General features: G+C 35.9%; 1 protein-coding gene across 1 annotated transcript; it reads right to left on the reverse strand.

The window, feature by feature from the left end:
• Positions 1-2847: 2847 nt before the first annotated feature.
• On the reverse strand, positions 2848-9305 carry LOC120433488 (C-type mannose receptor 2-like). Its single transcript, XM_039599764.1, has 8 exons — positions 9236-9305; positions 9041-9142; positions 6186-6328; positions 5534-5637; positions 4975-5111; positions 4418-4557; positions 3410-3513; positions 2848-2977 (listed from the first exon to the last, which is right to left on the reverse strand). The coding sequence occupies exons 1-8, from the start codon at positions 9303-9305 to the stop codon at positions 2848-2850; spliced, it is 930 nt and encodes a 309-aa protein (XP_039455698.1).
• Between the last annotated feature and the right edge of the window lie 3961 nt (positions 9306-13266).

Here is a 13266-nt window from a genome sequence, read left to right on the forward strand (position 1 = left end):
ACAGCTGAGATCTCGATTACAGCATAGAGGGGATCATGCCTTCAGGCTTCTAGACTCTGATATTCATACTTCAGAGTTTATACAGTTTTTCAAATCCTGTCTTAAAACTTGTTTACGCTGGCTTTTAATTTGAGTTCAGTTTGAGAATCATCAGGTTTTTTGTTTATGTTAAATATATTGTATTTACTTCATCTCATGTCTTATTTTACTGTTTTTTTTTCTTTCTTTTCTCCTTTTCATTAACTAACTTGTGAAACACTTTAGTCAATTTTGTTGCTTTTAAATGTGATGTAGTAATAAAATTGACATTGACATACGCACAAGGGGTAGCGAGAGAACAGGCCACAGGAAGGAACACAGCTGACACTAATTCAGGCTAAGGAGACAAAGGAAGCAGAACATGATACATGTGAAGCAGGAGCCTACCAAATTAAAACAGGAAGTAACGGACACTGAGACTCAGACGTGTGGAACTGGAGAGAAACACGTGAAGACAAGACAGACTAAACATGTGACATGGAACACAGTGGAGGCATCATAACAGTAATCCAAGACTAGATAACAAAACTAAGACCAGAAAATACAAATACAGTTCATAGCAGAATGACACCTATGAGAACTAAAACCTGGAACATCCTTAACATCATAACAAAAGCCTGAATGACAACAATACAAAACAGAACTATAATATGAGAATAACAAACTAGAAAACTCCTAATCATTCCCAAAACTGGGTCACACACTCAGCACCATTCTTAGTTTTAGACTAGTTGGTTAGAATAATTTTTTTTCCTTGTTTAGTCGACTAAGAACAGGGGTGTCAAACTTAAATGAGCTGTGGGTCACTGCTGGCACTGTCATCTCATTGGAGGGCCACTTTAGTGTTCAAGTAGTATAAAAAACCCCAAAACAAACAAACAAACAAACAAACACCTTCTAATATTTCCAAAAATGTAGTGTTTTCTTTGTTTGTTTTTTAATTTCAAATATTGTATAAAAAGACAAAACTGCAAATGTGGATGCAATTCTTTTTCTCACTCTTAACTAATTCAAGCCTCATTAAACTACTCTCTTTCTGGCCAGACACGTGGCAGCACTTCTGCTATAATTTTGTTTGTATTTAACAAAATCAAAATGCAGACATAAGTGTACACATTAGTTTTTGACTGCTAGTGAAAACTGTTTTCTTTACAAATAACTCTCACTGAACTAACACAGCCAACGTTTATGCTCTCTGCTCATATTGCCTCCATATTAAATATTTTTTTGCTTTTAAAAGAACTTATTTTAACATTGTACAAATGTACAAATGTAAAAATTGTACAGACAAATCTCTCTAACAAAAATAGTAACTTCAAGAACCAAATTGCATTATATTTCTTCACGTCAATAAACAGGCCGCAAGTAGGGGTGACATCCCTAGGTGTTGCTTTATGTGCACAACATAGAGCATAAAGTTAATATTATTAGTTTTGAGTTATATTAGGAGATCAAAGTGTATTTAAGGTTTACAGTAGCTCAGTTTGTTTTTCTATGCCTGCTGTTGTGCTGCTGTGGTGAATTCTCCTTCACCTCCTTCACACCTTTCCTTTTCCACTGAAGTCAAGGAACAGTGATACAACAAAGATGTAGGAGGCATTTTTTTGACTATTAAGAATTAGTCAGGGAGTGTGAACAAACTGATGAGGACTGAGAGGGGAGTGACAAACAGGAGAGAAACGAGACACCTGCAGTAACAACACAGATGAAAGCAATGTTCAAATCAGGGGAAAACAGATGCAGGAATTAAAACTCGTGCAGGTCAGAAACAGACATTTGTTTCAAAGTAAAACAACAAATAAGGAAAAGAATTAATACAGACATGAACACTCAGTTACAAAGAAATAAGCATAAGGGAGGAACTGAGAAACACTGTGATAGGTTTGTAGCTTGAACCTATTCGCTGGAACGTTGAAGGCAATGTAATTACACAGCAAGCAAGACACGAGTAGGCAACATTCTTTATGTTTCACGTGCACGGGAGAGAACTGGACAGGCGCCGTTCCTTCGCTTGACCCCAGTTGCTCTCGTCCGCTCCCCCGTAACACTGCTCTTTTATTGTGGTTACATGAATATGCATAGATTCATTAACATATGACCTCTTATATAGGTATACATGTGGACAAAGAATACCTTGTGTGTGTGTGTGTGTGTGTGTGTGTGTGTGTATATCTGTGTGTGGGGGTCAAACTGTGACCCCAGGAAGACTCCCAAGAGCCGTCCATCTAAACAAAAGGCACTTAGCCTAAAACAGATATAGATACGTTTATCCTACCATAAAACAATAAGACAAGGTACAACCTCTCCCATGCTCCCAGAGTGTGGGTGTGAAAACCAGAACACTCTGGAATGCACAAAATGCCGTTGCAGACTATTAAGGATCAAACCTCCTATCACTACACAATCAATTATATACTTCTAAGCATATATGAGTAAATATTTCTAAGCAAAAATGACAATCACAATACAAATCTAACACACTGCAGGAAGTAAAACTAGACTTGAGTCTTGAAACAAAAATAAGGATTGAAGGAAAAATAAGGAAGAACTGACATTACCACAAGAACAACCATAAAGTCAAAACAGAAACACTCAATAAAAATAATAATAATGATAATAAAAATAATACCACAAGAAAAAAGAACAAAAACAAAAATTCAAACAGAAACCCAAACATATGAACAAAAAAACAAAAACCATACCTTGGCCTTTCAGGATAAAACTGAAATACAGAAGTACAATTATTGTAATCAAAGATAAAACTGCAAAACTTTTATGAATAGATCATCTTTCTGAAATCATTTGTTTTCAAGGAAGTTTTTCACAGATCCAGTGACGAGAAGATGAACATGAACGATCAAACCAAGTGTTTTCTTCACTTCTGACAGAAACACAGTCCTCTTCTCCACCATTATTAGGCTGATCTTTTGCCCAGTACCTACCAGGTCAGCGACAAATACATTATCTTATTATTATTAAGAAGAAATTAAGACGTAAGCTGGTGTGTGTGTGTGTGTGCGTGTGTGTGTGTGTGTCGGTGTGTGTATTTGGTGATCCTGTACATTAGGATCACCAAATTTCAAATAACAATAACATTTTTCTATTCAGGACATGGTGGTTTTTAAACAGGCTTGCATAAAGTGTGCAGATTGCAAAACACACCAGTTCTGAACAGAAGAATTGTTGTTGTTTTGACTGATATAATAACTTCTCTTGTTCCACTTGCCCAAAACAAGTCATTAGCACACATCTTTACGCTATTAGCAGTCAACCACTGACATGTAAGCCTTTGTGTTTATATCTGCATGCATCTGTGGGTTTGACAAATTTCGTATGTAAAGAAATAAACTGAACCAAAGTGAAGACTTACATCAGAGTCGGTGGAGTCCCATCTACCCATTTCCATGTTCCCTCCTGTTCTTTGTCATTCAAACCAATCCAAACTACTTCTGTGGTGACCATAGAGAGGAAGTTCTGTTTAATATGAAGAAATATCTTTTTATTTGACTTTAAAACCACAATTTTAGTCTATGCACTATATTTTATCTAAAAGCCTCTTTTAAAAATCCAAAGCCAGTAATAATTAAAACTTGAATTTTCTTTAATGCTTTGACACATTTTGTGCAACAGTGAAGATGCATTTCCTGACAGCTCACAAAGCAAAACACTCACTCAAATCTCAATAGCAGTCATTCAAATCTGTAATTGATTTGTCATGTTTTTTCAACAATCAGTAAGTCTTTGGCACCAAAATCTCTTCGTATTGTCTAAACAAAATGTTAATATATTTTGTCAGTGGACTCATATTTTTACTAAAACATAATTTTTACTAAAACACATAGAATATCAGAACTAAAAATCATGTGCTGTGGAAACCAAACATAGTGCAATAGTATTCTGTAAGTTACTGGACTGCCTGTCACTCCTGCCCCTTGCCTTATAGCAAATGCTCTTTCCTGCAATGTATGCTGTATCCCCTGTATTTGTTGGCATCATGATGATGAGCCGTTATTTGTCACTACAATGTTATACATACATGTTACCTGCAGTGAAACAGGACTGCAGGCATCTTTCCCATATCCTGATTTCCTTATCCTTGCTACACTGCCACACTCCCTTATTCTTCTTCCGCTTCTTCTGTTGACAGGTTGTTTCCCCCCCATACAATTTTTGTCTAAACAGATTTCTTTGATACACTCTAGAACATTAAACTTGTTTTAAAACGTTCATACACATCATACATCATGATTTTTTTACTTTATTTTGATTGTGTTAAGACTACAAACATGTCTACTTTGAAATAAAAAGCTATTTAAATTAAAAATAGTAGTTTGAATTTAGTACAGCTCAATAACACACACATACATAAACACTATACCTGTTCTTCAGGGCTGTTAATAACCACCAGATCTGCTCCTCTGTCTCTGCAGTCTTTTCTGGCTGCATCCCAGGAAGCAGAACTATTAGAGACGAGATAGCAACTATGGTTGAATCTCCATCCTACAGGACATGTTTTATCTGGAAGAAATTACAAACAAATAACATTTCAGTTTATGAATGATCTTTTATGAACTGTATAACAATGCTTATTTGAGTTCTGTTTAATATATCAAAATCCTCCAGACTTGATCACAAAAATCTAAACAGTCTATTTACTTGAGTATCATTATTTATAATATAGTAAAACTAATAAAAACCTTTTAACAAATACAACAATTTAAACATTAAACACTAGAATAAAAAACAGTCAGAAACCCCAAACTTAACCACTTTCTCAAGTCTCCACTGAGGTAAAAGAGAAAAGAAATGCAAATTTTTAGCCACAACAAAACACATTATAATTATAAAATATAACAGAACAATTAAAATCTAAAATTATATTCATAGATAAAACTGCAAAACATTTATAAATAAATCATCTTAAAGAAACTGTACTGTGGTTTGGTGTATTTTCGCAGATCCATTGATGAGAAGTCGAACACCAATAATCATTCCAAAACCTTCCCTCACCCGTTGTGACATAAACACAGTCCTGTTCTCCACCATTATTAGGTTGGCTTATTCCCCAGTACCTAGCAGGTCAGTGACAACAACATTATTTTATTGTTATTGAGAAAAAAGTGAGCCTTTGGTGTTTGTGTGAGCAGTTTTGTCAGACAAATTTTCCATCAGCAGCTTTGAGTTTTTATAAACACACTGTACATTAAGATTACCGAATTACAGATAACAATGGAAATAATATATATTTTATTTTACTTTTTTTCAGTACATGGTGTTTGTTAGACAGGACTATACAAAGTATACACACAAACACATAAGCCCAGATTACACAGACATCTTGACTGATATAAAAACTGCTGCCTTGGCTCAGTGTGGCAAAAAACAAGTCATTTGCATGCATCTTTAAGCTTTGGGAAGCCGTTTGGCTCAACTGACCATTATGCAAGCTGAACAATTTTCATTCATCTGTGGGTTTAACAAAGTGAAGACTTACGTTAGAGTCAGTGGAGTCCCATCTACCCATTTCCATGTTCCCTCCTGTTCTTTGTCATTTAAACCAATCCAAGTTTCATTTGTGGTGATCGTAGAGAGGAAGGTCTGTTTAACATGAAGAGAAAACAGTTTACTTTTGAACCACAATTTTTTATTTGCATATTTTATATATAAACTATGAAACTATTTATGTCATAGGTCACACACAAGAAAAAACATAATGCGAGCAAATGATTTAATTTCACAGGCACAATTAAATTAATCGCTTCTAAATTTAAAGAAACCCACACGCTTAGAATGTGCATAAAGAAGCCATCGCACACCAAGACTGTCTGCTTTGCAACTTGAAAAACTGTTTGTCAAATAATTATCAACAGTTATTCTTTTCCTGTGTAGCAGTGGAAATAAAGATAAATATCACTGGATTACTTTACTTTGCTGAACAAATCCTTTAAACTGGCCCCTTAATCTGGTGTGCAACATAGCTTTTATGATTTTAAAAAATCACTATAATGAGAAGAATGCATAATTCTTTAAAAAAAAAAGAAAAGGAAAAACTGCATAAACTAATTATTATAAAATGTGAATAAATGTAAACTGTGCCATTATTTCATTTTGGCACTCCTGGCCCTTCATGTCCATAAACACAGTACCTGTTCTTCAGCGCTGTCAATAACCACCAGATCTGCTCCTCTGTCTCTGCAGTCCTTTCTGGCTGCGTCCCAGGAAGCAGAGCTTTCAGAGAGGAGATAGCAGCTACAGCTGAAATTACGCCATCCTGCAAGACATGGTTTACCTGGAAGAAATTACAAACAAGTACTATTTCAGCAAAATTAATGGAAATTATTTTATGAACTCTATAACAATGCTCTTTTGATCTTTTAATTTTTTAATTAATGAAGCAGCTTTAAAAGCTTGATCACACATATTTATATGTAGTGTATTCACTTGCTGACTGTTATATTTGTTTTCCTGTGTATATTCAGTATGGTGACATTTTTCGTACCTAATCTATTTTAGGGATAACAGTTATTGTTTTAATATTGGTTATTCCATCGATTAATCAAGTAATTGGATAAAAGATACCCATTAATATTGTCTTATTAATGGGCAATAATAAATATACAAGAACATAATCATATTTGGTAGTCGCAATAAGGAAAAGAGAGTATATCAGTATTCAGATATTTGCCTTGTGCATTTTGTGCTGCTGAAAAAATTTCTGATATTGTAAATGTTAATTAAGGTAATATTAATTCAGTGTCCAACATAACACCCCAGCTCAGTGGCTCTTTTACTTTTATATGCCAATTAAAAAAAACTTATGGGGTGTAGTAGAAAATATTTATTTCAACTCTTTCCTAACATTGACTTCCAAATTTAGATTAATATAAAATATAAATACATTATATATCAATTCAATTGTATTAATGTTAAAAATATTACAATAAAGCTTTTTTATTTTTTTTATTTCTTTCCTCCTCTCTCTCGATATATATTTTTATTAGTGCTGTCAGTGTTAATCTCGTTAAAATGACATTAACGCCATAACCGCATTAACGCGGCAAATCTACGTTAGCGAGTTAACGCGGATCGCACCATGTGTGGGGCTGCACGGTGTCAACGTGTTAGCTCGGTTAGCTCATTAACGCGTTAGTGCGGTGCAGCCCCACGCACGGGGAGATTTATTATCGATATATTACATTTCTAAAGTTGGGTGGTCAGTGTGTTACAGCAACCAGAACATAAAAAAAAAAACATAACTCAATATAATAAATACAATTTCACAAAATACACATTTTGAAAAGTTAAATGTTATACTATGTCAACATCAATCATTCCAAATCCAAATTCTAATTTTGGTGCAACCATAAACTGAATATAAAGGAGGGACATCTCTGAAAAGTGAGGCCAATCCAAAAGTGCTTTAAATGCCTTTCTGATAATTAGAAGGTGAAATATTGAATCTGATGTGTGCAGAAGAAAACTCTTTTCCATATAAGACAAATATCTTGTAGGAAAAAAGATTATTATTATTGTTGTTGTTGTTGGTGGTGGTGGTAATTATTATCATTATTATTATTATTATTATTATTATTTTATATTTCAGCAGTGTGACCAGGTGTTTATAGGTTTACAGGTGTGGGAGTGCACATTCCTCATCCCATCTATTAGGGCAACAAGTAGCAATATGCTCCACACTGTGGCTCTGAAATAAAAAAAAATTCATATCATTGAATTAAACTTTTTAAAGTTTTGTTTTGTTGAATGGCTGTGAAGAAAGGCTGTTATTATCAGTCTCCTGCAGGTTAACATCTAACTATTTTTGCTGTCTTTCCCACAGTAAAAGTAGAAAATTTAAAGTAACCACAAAACTGAAATCTACCTAATTTTTGTGCAATATGTTTAAAAGTACCAAAAATAAAAGGAAATGCAGCTACAGTAACTGCTCCTAACTTATAATAACTGGGTGAAACTGATAAAAGGTTGTGTTTGGAGACTCAGTTATTTGTGAATCTCTAAACTAACCTGTAGATCAGAAAGTGATTTCTCAGTGAATAGATGCATCACTACTGAATGACCACTAGATAAAAACAACAGGTAAAAAAACAGTTAATAAAAAAAGATTTAAAAGATATTGAGATAAAAATACAACTATGTCAGTCTAAGAGCTATCAGCTTCCTTTTCAACTTCCTTAATGAAAATACATTAAGGGTACTTGTTGTTTATAAGTTACTAAAAAACCATTTAATAAGTTTCACATATGTGTTGATGAAATATAGCCTTTAAATGATTTTAGTACCAGTCAGATTTGTAAATGTAAATTTGTGATAAGCATAAGGTACACTGCTGCACTGCAGCTTTATAGTGACAAGCAGTGATACTGATAATGGTTCATATGATATTTTCCTAATGACTGAAATTTTATTTCTTAAAAATGTGTTAAGTAGGAAGAAAATAATTGCCTAATTTGTTTGGAAAATGAATCACTAAATTTCTGAAGAAAAAAAAAAACCTTTTAGAGACACAACAGCTCACACAAGGACTCACTCTGGTTGTACAAGCACAGCAGCTTTTTAAGCTCTTCAGTCTTTTTAGTCATGGAAGAAACTAGGTTACTGAGTGCAGAGATGTTTTTATTCAGAAGGTCTCTCTTCTCAGCCTCTGCCGACACATGTCCGAAATGAAAGGAAATAATATTGATGCTTTGATCGACTGAGACACAAAAGATCTAAATAAAAAATATGTTAAAATTCTAACTATAATTTATGAAACATATTAATTATGTAAACCAATTTTATGCTTGTACAAGTTATTGTTGCTGTGATCTTGTCGTCTTCAAGATTATTTCAAGAGGATCTTGAAATGGAACAATCGAAAATTCCACATTCCAAATTTAATTAGAAATTAAAGACATTGAATTAAATTTTTTTTAAAAAGCTCCTAATCATTCATATGGTTACTGATAATCAGTTGGAACAACTATCCATGAAAAATCCAACTCACAGAAGAAACTAAGTGTGATAAGTCCAACCAGCAATAAAACAGTGAGCAGGCTCAGGGAGAGAATAACACCCAAATAGAAACTTCTCCTAGAGCTCCTCTGACCTGAAAAGAAGACAAAAAAACAAGGAACCCAAACAAATGTTCAGTAGTAATAAGAAATGTTATAACCTACTTGTTCTATCACTTCCTTTTTACCTGTGTAATTTGTTGAAGGTGTTGGGTTGTCAAGTTTAACGCATTCAACATTGGCATATATTGTCTCCATTGCATACATGGGATTGGATTATTTCAAAGAGCTCAGCTCTGCAGCACAGGATGAATGAAGTGTGAAAGTCTCACTGGTTTCAGTTTATTCTCCTTTTAAATTCAGAGGAAGTCACATAGTGGTTTGTGGTTTGTGCAGCTATGCAACCACTGAAACTTGATATGTTCTTAATTAAGCTGTGTATATATGTGATAGCCATAGGAAAGAATACAGAAGTCAAACTGCTTTTCACGATTTTGTGAAAAAAATACAGTTTTGCTTAAGTGTATATAAAACAATGTATGAATATGTGTGTGATTATCCAAGATGGCGCCAGTGTGCACGGCGAGCCGTCTCTTTGGGTTGTGTCTGCTGGTTGTTACCTTTCTTTTTCTATGTTGCCCTGATGGCTCTGCTTTACTCGTCTATGATCGCCAAACTCTTCTGAACCTTTGCCTATAAAAACCCTGAACGCTTGATTTGGAAAACAAGCCAAAAAATCTTCCTCCACTTTTGGCGGACATACCTGACTGCCTACATCGCTTACCATTTACCCTTCCTAGCAGGAAGCGCTCTAGAAGACGGGGAAAACGAGGTGGCATCCCGGTATACTTCAAGGCTTACCTGAAATCACATGAAGTAAAGAAACCACGTACTCTTACAGATGTGCTACCATCTTTTCGTGTTCTCTGGGACCAGTCCAGTTACAGATTCAGCTGCCATCACTGGATCCGACCTGTTGGACCTCCTGCTCCCTCAGACCTGCCGGCGAAGCCTTCACCTGTCTGGCGATGGGTGTGGTCCTACAGAGGTGGCGTGAATCTCAGTAGCCTTCGTCCGCTGGGACGTGCTCCTGTCAGCAACACTTCGATCACGATTCAGATGAGCCTGCTAAACACCAGGTCACTGTCAAACAAGACTTTCATCCTAAATTACTTTTTTTTAATCTCATCGGGACTGGATTTTATATTCCTGACGGAAACTTGGCTTCGACCCGGTGAGTTTTCTTCTTTCTCGGAACTCCTTCCCCCCAATTGTTCATTTTTTAGCTCTCCCCGGACCAATGGAAGAGGTGGAGGGCTAGCTTCAGTATTTAAAAATGATTTTCACTGTCGGCAACTGCCACCCGTTTCATATGCCAACTTTCAGGTGCAGCTTTTGGAACTGAACTGTGCTCCATCAGCTGTCTGCGCGGTGGTTTATCGTCCACCGAAATGAGTTAAGGATTTTAATCTCGTCTAAGGAGCTTGGAAAGAAAAGCGTCCGGACTTCTTTGAGTTGCTTGAAGACGTTTCTTCAGTTCTAAGGGTCAATTGGTGGGGAGTCCCAGATTTAAACCCAGTGGGAGTTTCCCCCCCAAAGAGGGACAAAGGACCCCCTGATGATCCTCAACCTAATTACATGAGCCAAGGTGTGAAAGCGGGTGGGGGTCCTAATCAGCCAGGGTTTCGGGTGAGCTCATTGTGAAACCTGGCCCCACCCTATCATGTGATTTCCTGAGGTCAGATGGCCCAGGATGTGAGTGGGCGTTAAGGCGTCTGGGAAGGGATCTCAAAACTGGATTATAGATGGCAGACAGTTGGTGTCGTAAACCACCACCTCTGTTCAAAGATGGTTGCTCACAGTGGACATAGATGGCCTCTTTCACTCCTCTTTCAAACCATCTGTCCTCTCTGTCCAAAATGTGAACGCTGGCATCCTCGAAAGAGTGACCTTTGTCCTTTAGATGGAGATGAACTGCTGAGTCTTGTCCTGTGGAGGTGGCTCTTCTATGTTGTGCCATGCGCTTGTGAAGTGGCTGTTTGGTCTCTCCAATGTAGAGGTCTGGGCATTCCTTGCTGCACTGTACCGCATACACCACATTGTTAAGTTTGTGTTTAGGAGTTTTGTCTTTCGGGTGTTTGTATTGGTCTTTCACGTGGAATTCCAATAAAATTGATTCATGTTTGTGGCTGTAATGTGACAAAATGTGGGAAAGTTCAAGGGGGCTGAATACCTTTGCAAGCCATTGTATTTTTAGGAAATACAACACTCCCTGTCATTGTTATGCTGATGACAACCAAATTTACTTCCCCTTGAAACTGGATGTCTCTGTCCCACTGCAGCCTTTGCTTAATTGTTTATGTGATGTTAAAGACTGGTTAACACAGAATTCTCTTACACTAAATGAAAATAAGACTGAAGTTATGGTTTTTGGAACTCATGCCCCTTTGAACAAGTTAACTGATACCCTCGGAGTGTTTTTAGATAGCTCCTTTAAATTAGAGAAGCATGTGTCCACAGTTGTGAAAACAAGTTTTTATTAGTTATGTGAAATTGCCACAGCTAAGCCTTATCTTCCTCCAAGAGACCTAGAAACACTTATTTATGCCTTCATCATCTCTAGACTGGACTACTGCAATTCTCTCTATTTGGGTCTTCAACACTCATTTCTCCATCGCTTGCAGTTAGTTCAAAATGCTGCTGCATGTCTTTTAACAGGTGTTAGAATGTATGAACACATGACTCCAATTTTAGCAAATTTACACTGGCTCCCTGTAAAATATCGTATTGATTTTAAGATTCTTTTACTTACTTTTAAATTTTTAAATAATATGGCCCCTTTTTATTTAAACGAACATGTATGACCCCAAAAGAGCACTGAGATCACCTAGCCAGATGCTCTTAGCACAACCAAGGTCTCGACTGAAGCATAGAGGAGATCGTCATGGCTTTTAGATTATGAAAATTAATTAATTGCTGTTGACCAAAACTGTAAAGGCAAAATAAGAAGTCCCTCACTAGAGCACCAGTGACAGTGTCACGAACGGAATTAGCAAACTCAGGAAATTAATTTTAAAAGAATATAGCAAATAAAGTAAGAGTAGGTTTATTCAACAAGCTCCAAAGACAGACTCGCAAGCTCGTGCGTGCACACACACACACACACACACACACACACACACACACACACACACACACACACACACACACACACAGCACAACCCTTAGTGAAAAAGTTGACAATCAGCTACTTTTACTCTTATAATATGGTTAAAAAGAGAAAGTTACATGATTTAGATTACTTCAAAAGTTTTAATTTAGCAATTGTCAGTATGAATCAACTCAAATGGGTACCCAAACAAACAAACAAACAAACACATTTCTATTGGGCCTATAGAAACCAAGTTAAACATAAAAAATATGGTTATGGTTATATAAAATAATAAATGATTTTGGCCTGCAATGCATTTAGCATTTTGTACCCTGCGTCTTGCCCTATGACAACTGGAATAAGCTCTATCTCCTGAATTGGAAAAGAGGAATACTGAATGGATTTATCCCTAATTACATGAGGTCTGACAAATGGCAGCCAAAAACTGTAGTGTCTTTCTCCACTGCCAACTGAGCTTCTTACACAATAAAGCCAGCACTGACTACCTTGTGCAAAAAAGTTCTGCAATGTAATAGTTCTGCAATGTAAAACTAAAAATTTAGAAGAATAAGGAAGTATTACTGCTGTGGTCTTACCATTATAAAATGGTTCACAAGACTTGTGCAACAATGACCGTGTGAAAAGTAATAGAAGTCAAACTGTATAGTTTTGAAGGAGAACTAAATACTGTCAGTTCTTTATTTCCACAAACTGTATGTCACATTATGGCAAATGCACAAACTCCTTTTCAAAAAGATAACTTTTGATGGCAATATGTTTTTTAACAAAACAACTAGTAAAGATTTTGTAAGCTAATCAAGCAAACTAGGGCTCATTGTTACAAAATGCTGTTTATAGGCCACATTTCACACAGGCCACATCAGCTTATAGAATTTGTAAACGGGATCTCATGATCAACTTTCAGTCTCCTTTTTCTCAACCAAAAAGTGAGATTTATTATAAACTTTAATGGACCTTTCACCCGAAAATCAAATTTACATATTTGTTCTTCTCGCGAGCTGTACTATTCATTAATCCAGATTGTTTTAGTGTGATTTGCCAAATTTT

The sequence above is a fragment of the Oreochromis aureus genome, linkage group 16 (genome assembly GCF_013358895.1).
Source record: "Oreochromis aureus strain Israel breed Guangdong linkage group 16, ZZ_aureus, whole genome shotgun sequence".
NCBI lineage: Eukaryota > Metazoa > Chordata > Actinopteri > Cichliformes > Cichlidae > Oreochromis > Oreochromis aureus.